A 6,158-nucleotide genomic window follows, 5' to 3' on the forward strand; every position below is an offset into this window, starting at 1 on the left:
GTAAGTGCATAATTTCGAAATAAGGTGTTAGCAATTGCTCACAGTGGATTAATTTTTAAGTCACTCTTGCACTGTGAGCTGTAGTTTCAGATGGGAAATATTGTGAGGGGAAAGATATTTAAACTTTATTTAATGCTTAGCTCATTTAAGCTAAGCCTAAAGTAAGTTAATTTTAAAGGAATTCACCTTTAGTCATGAGAGTTTATTTGGACTGTTGGTCCTATGCTGTTTTATCCGCTGGATGGCTTTGCAAATAACGATGTTTTAAAAAAGACATAGTAATTACAATACAGATAAGTGCCTGCTGCCTGGATGCTATGTCTACTTTATTCTTCAAAAAGCTGAAAAGCTGTCCCTAATGTCGTCTAAGAGCTGACAGACAGCCTGCACCCTGCAGTCGCAGCCTGGGACACGGGTTGAGTGGAAAAGCAATGGGTACACATCCAGGTGAATCAGGCTGATGATTTGTTTTTACCATCTTCCTAACCTCGCAGGAGCTCTATTGCATGCCAGTTCCTTCTCCATATAGATTTCTAAATGTGCTTTCTCCACTGTTGGATGTCGGCAGTGCTGGCTGGAGCATTTTGTGTCCTGCTTGTCCCCCAGGTCTCATGGCCAGCACTTCCACATCCATTCAGGGCCCCCATCCCATGCTGCTGTGTAGGTCTGTGGAGCCTCGGCATTAAAACGTATACACACTACATTCACTTGAAGGCTGTGCATGTTACTTACTGATCTCTTACAGCCAAGTGGAAGGAAAAAACAAAACTGAAAGATGGGGGTATGTGAATTGTAATTGAAGGTCTGTGATAAGCTTGCACTCTAGCTTCCATAACCGTTGATCTGACTTTTCCAAAGCACACTTCTGGGAGTCAGTGTTGTGAACAGATTTCAAGTTAAAACATTGCAAATTTCCCACGTATATTAGCTTCCTACTGAATTATCCAAAATGCCTTTGGATAAGGAGCTGGAAAAAGGAGACTAAAGAGATTTTTTACCATCTACAAAGAATTACAATTTGAGCACAATTGTACGTTCACAGAGTACTGATGACAAGTGGGATTTAAGTGCAATACATAACACGTAAGGAGCATTTTCATTATGCATAAAAAGCACTGTATTGTTAAGTAGAGTTGTTGAATGGCTTAAAGTGTTATTCATAGGTACTAGATCAGAGTATCCTTGCTGATTGTGGGACTAGGCTAGAAGCACAAATACCACTGATTCATGAGGCCTATTTGTTTTTTGAGGGCTTGTGTTCTCCTCCACTGCCTGGCCAGTGGCTTAGGAACCAGGACACTGCCAGTCTCTGGCAGCTTTTTGCAAAGTCAGTGATTGAAAGAACATTGGGATATTCTGCACACCCAGCTTCCTTTTTGAAGTTGTCTTTGTGTTACAGTGTTAGCAAACCAGTATTAACTGGCAAAGATGTGTGTAAAGAAAGAAGGGTTTTATTAATGAGTGCCAAGTAGCTCTATTTAGAGTTGAAAATGCATAGAATATTGTTAAAAGCAATGTTGATTTTTAAGGGATTCTTTATACAAGGAAAGTACAGAAGTTTCTCTTAAAGGGTTAACAATTTAGCCACTGCTACCATTAATATTAAATAATCCTTTAAGAACTAAAGACTGTAAAGTGTTTGGTGTAAGGCTGTTAGTTGCTGGCACAGCACAAAGAATTAATGTACAGAGGAGATACAATGGTGATTGTTTGCAGTTCTTCCTAGCATAGCTTCTCTCCTCTTTCTGTCCAGCAGTGAAACTGCAGTCCTGTTCTAGACAGTAATGGTTCAGGGTTATGACTTCCCAGAAGCACCAGGTAAAAGAAAATGCACAAAGAGAAGACAAGATGTAGCCTGTCAGGAGGGTAATAGGATAAAGATCACTTCATAACTGGTATCTCCAGTTAAAAGTCATGGATAAAAGTGGCTTACACAGAGAACTACTATTACTGTATTTTAAAGCGGGCACTTAGCAGCAGGCTCAGGTGCACAGCTGGGCGCTGTGTGGAGACCCTCGTGCCTCTGACCTGCTTGGTTGGAGCAGTGACAGCCGAAAGGCTGATGTTCTTCCACACTTATCCCCAAAGGGTATGGAAGAAGAAATTTGACAGCAATACAGTGATGTACCATCAGTACGCTAATATTTGCCTTGGCTGTGTGTTGTGGCTTCCCTGGGGAAAATAAAACTTTAAAAACTTAAAATGGCTTTAGAAGCACTGCAGCAAGTACAGGAATTCTGTCTCATCAGGCTCGATGAGGTTGTGTAAACTTTAATTATGGGTTGAGAAGCTGATCCACTCTGATAAGTAAAATACATCAGCAGCCTTACCCAGCTTCTTGCAGGTCTAGTTCTGTGAGGGTGAGACTAACCACGCAAACCAGAAGCATCTGACAGGTACTTGAAAATAATTTTGCCTTCATCTGGTGTTAAATTAATTTTAAATTAGGAATTTTTCCTTGCCTGCTTAGTCAGTAGGGATTAGTTATTTTGTGATCTGCCAAAATGCCTGGAGCATTGCTATATTTGAGGTATTTGCTCATTTTTAAACAGAATTGGGTTTTGTAAATATTTTGCAAACCCCATTTCAGTGGGTGTCCAGTTTATATAAAACCTGAAGAAATGCTGCTGTCAAAAATACGTGTTGGGGCATGGCTAATCCTATTGCATCTCAAGCACTGAATAACAGCAATTGCAGTTTGGGAGCAATTGCTTAAGGTTGTTTTTCAAGTTAACATTGGATGTACTCTCCTATTTTTAACATGAAAATAGGATTTCCTCCAAGTACGTTTTCCAGCATAAAGGATGAAATACTTTGCGGTGCCAAACACTTCAAGCTGTGTTGCTAAGCATTGCCTCCTTTTCCTGCACTAGTTTTAAAACTCAATTATTGATTGCTTACCACCCTTTTTGATGGCCTTTTTAATAAGATTTTTCCCTGAACCATTTTCTATTGTTTAAAAATGCTCGTGTCCTTTTAATTGCATTGCTGAAACCTCAAAGCAATTTACCACAAACTGTGGTGGGAAGAAGCACTCCGTGGGGTGAACTAATAGATCAGAATGGCAATTGGACTTTGAGATATTGCAGAAAAGTAATATTAATATATGATTGAGCTGTGATTGCGTATTCTTATGGAGAGATATACTGAAATATTCTTTTGTAAGATATATTAGCCCACATCACGTTAAATTCTGCAATTACATCTGAGTCTATGATATATAATAATGTAAATGATAACCCAAAAATTAAATTTTGCAGTTAAAGAGCACACAGTGAACTATGTAAAAATATGATCTTCACTTTGTGAATAATTTTTTTTAAGAAAGCACTTTCCTATTCCCAACTAGCACGCAAATGGTTTTAGATTCTCTAGTTTGTTATGATCTATAGCAGTGAAATTTCTTTAATCCATCTGTTAATGGGTAACTCCATCATACAAATGCTGAAACAAAGCACCTTATACTATGCTGCTTAAAGTTGCTTGTAATTGCACCTTTTGTTACCTGCAGATTTTCCTTAATGAGTTATTTCTGTGTGATATCATTGTTCCCTGTGGGTCTGAGCGAATGATTAACCAACCTGCAGCATCATTTACTTACATAGTTTCTATTTCAATACAAAATTGTATTGTGAGTTCAGTGCTTCAGAAATAAATGCTACTTCCATTTGTCTGCTGTGGTTGTGCATCATTTGATTCTATTCTACAAAATTAAGACTCTTATCAAACTTTAAGAATTTGAAAATTAAGAGACTATTTTTTCTAGAAGCTCTAGAATTAAGAATTTAATTGCTCAAATTCTTTGCCTACTGAAGTGGTCCTAACTATTTATAAGTAATTTTGGCTTAAAAATAAATTTTATTTTAATTTAAGCCATTCTTTAACCTTGGGTATGTAATGCAACTAACCTCGGTGCTTATTGCTTATTTAATTTTTACTGTGTTTATGTATATATATGTGCATTAGATGATCAGTGGTAAAGAAATGGAATTTCAACCCCTTTTCTGTAGTTGGAGAAGTTGCACATCTTGCACTGTCTTTATACTCTGTAAACAAAGTTTATATTTCTATAGGAGCTGTAGCTTTATATTAACTAAAACAATTTATTTCTTATTAAACAGGTAACAACCGTTAAATCAAACTGACAAATGTCACACTTTAACAAGAAAACACCTTTCAAAAAATGACAGGAGATATTTGACCCGTTGGGAGTCAGTTAACGTGTGTATGAAACTGATTAAAGGGCTCCCACTTTGAGGAAGGCTTTATTGCATCTTATACCAAAGGACCTGAGATCAGCAACAGACAAGTTTTAACTGAAAACTTGTTTTACTTAAGTAATTGTCTTTTCTTAAACATGTATTTTCAAGTTAAATTCTCTGAGCTTGCAGATGCTTTTGCTGCCTGCTGGAACCCCATGTGGAAGCACGCAGTGTCCCACGCTCCAGTGCGAGCTCAGGAGACGTTTCCTTGCATGTAAGGACACGATGGCAGCATGTTGGAGTACCTGCTTCTGTCACACAGCACTGATTCAGCCTTTGCAGTCAGCAGGTCATTAACAGATCACAATTACTGTGCCTGGCTTATCAGCTGGCTCTGTTTTTTCATTGTTAAACGGCATAAAGCAGAATTTCCAGCTGACAAATGGATCCCTAGACCACATCTCCTCTGTGAATTCAACATCGTGACATCGACACCAATATGCTATTGCGATGAGAAAGCTGTTGATGAAGTACAACCATGGGACGTTCATCTCCATGTAGGCTGGAATCCGAGCACCCAGAAACAAAAGAATAATTTGAAAGACAACAAAAGGTGCCCAAGTGCCAAGAAAACAGATGAGGAGTCTGGGCAGGAGTTGCCACTTAAAGCAAGTGCCGTCGTTATTGGAGACGTAGGAGAACATCAGAGCAGGCTGACTGGCAAAGGAAACCACCCTGGCAGACAGCAGCATGGTTGTAACTTCCTTCCAACAAACTGCGAGAGCTGTGCCTGTGAGCAGCACCATGGCCCACGAGACCGAGTAGCTCTGCATGCTGGCATAGAGAGGACACCAGTGAGGAGAAAAACGGTTCTGAGCTTCTGGCTCTTTATAGACAAATGGAACTTTAAGAATACAGAATCCCCCTGAAATCCATATAACCACCACAGCAAATACATAAAGCAATCTTTGACCTCTCTTAGGAAATTGAGAGGTTTGCCCTATGGTAAGGTAATAATCCAGACCTGCTACAAGATACACAGGGTAATGCAAAATACCACAGGTCAGAGACATTATCTGAGTGAACAGGCAGATATGGTACTTTGTAAACTGCACACCCCAGAGCGCAAAGTCCTTGAAATAGAAAATCAAAGAGATACTCATCAACACTGTGAAATCGAGAAGTGCCAGCGAAACACAAAAGTACCCCATAAAACTAACTTTCACATTTTTTTGCTTAACTTGCAACATGAAGAAATCAAGGAACACTTTTCCAAGCATAATCAGGAGCAACATGCAGCTGATTTCAAGAGGTTGGTGGTTGACCTGGGTGTAGTACTGAACAGAACAATTTTCACAAAGTACGGCAGCCATCCTCCAGCAAAGAACCAGCAAAATAAGTCATGGGATGCAGTGCTTCAGATCTGAAAAGGGGGAAAAAAAAAAAAAAAGAAAAAAAAGAGATTGGTTAAAACTTTATCTCTAGGGTACCAATTAGTTAATTCTCCACCATAGCAACTACCAAATTTATGTCTGAATTTTCCAGTCTCCATAATTAAGAGTAAAGAGCATCACTGAATCATCAATAAGCACCTGAACTTTATCTTCTTCAAATTATGTTCTTACAGATCAGCAGAGACCTCAGTTACTTTTCTAGCTCCTGTCCCAAGGAAAGGCTTAGGAAATAAGGTTGCTTGTGTTCTTTTCCTCTAGCGTGGGAGTCGGGCTGGGCAGAGCCACGGTTCCAGAGCTCCTACATATTTTGAAGAAATTAATTTAACCACATAAGACAGAAATTGTAGAAGACGCAGGAGATGTCACGGATGGCATCACAATTTCTCAAGCTCATAGAACCTCTGCAGAATTGCAGAAATACCCTCCTGGAAGCAGAAAAAGCATCATCCCAGCTCACCCCTTTGAGGAGCTGGAGATAGCGCGGAACCCGAAGCGCAGGAGC

General features: G+C 39.3%; 1 protein-coding gene across 1 annotated transcript; it reads right to left on the reverse strand.

Annotated features, from left to right (window-relative positions):
* Window positions 1-4,049: 4,049 nt before the first annotated feature.
* On the reverse strand, window positions 4,050-6,158 carry GPR160 (G protein-coupled receptor 160). Its single transcript, XM_069865004.1, has 2 exons — window positions 6,114-6,158; window positions 4,050-5,625 (listed from the first exon to the last, which is right to left on the reverse strand). Exon 2 carries the CDS (start codon window positions 5,573-5,575, stop codon window positions 4,556-4,558), a length of 1,020 nt encoding a protein of 339 aa, XP_069721105.1. The 5' UTR covers window positions 5,576-5,625; window positions 6,114-6,158; the 3' UTR covers window positions 4,050-4,555.

This window comes from Phaenicophaeus curvirostris, chromosome 10 (genome assembly GCF_032191515.1).
Source record: "Phaenicophaeus curvirostris isolate KB17595 chromosome 10, BPBGC_Pcur_1.0, whole genome shotgun sequence".
Taxonomy (NCBI): domain Eukaryota; kingdom Metazoa; phylum Chordata; class Aves; order Cuculiformes; family Cuculidae; genus Phaenicophaeus; species Phaenicophaeus curvirostris.

Excerpts from the sequence above, each read along its gene's own strand:
- GPR160 (XM_069865004.1), bottom strand. The coding sequence starts at position 5,575 with ATGGCTGCCGTACTTTGTGAAAATTGTTCTGTTCAGTACTACACCCAG.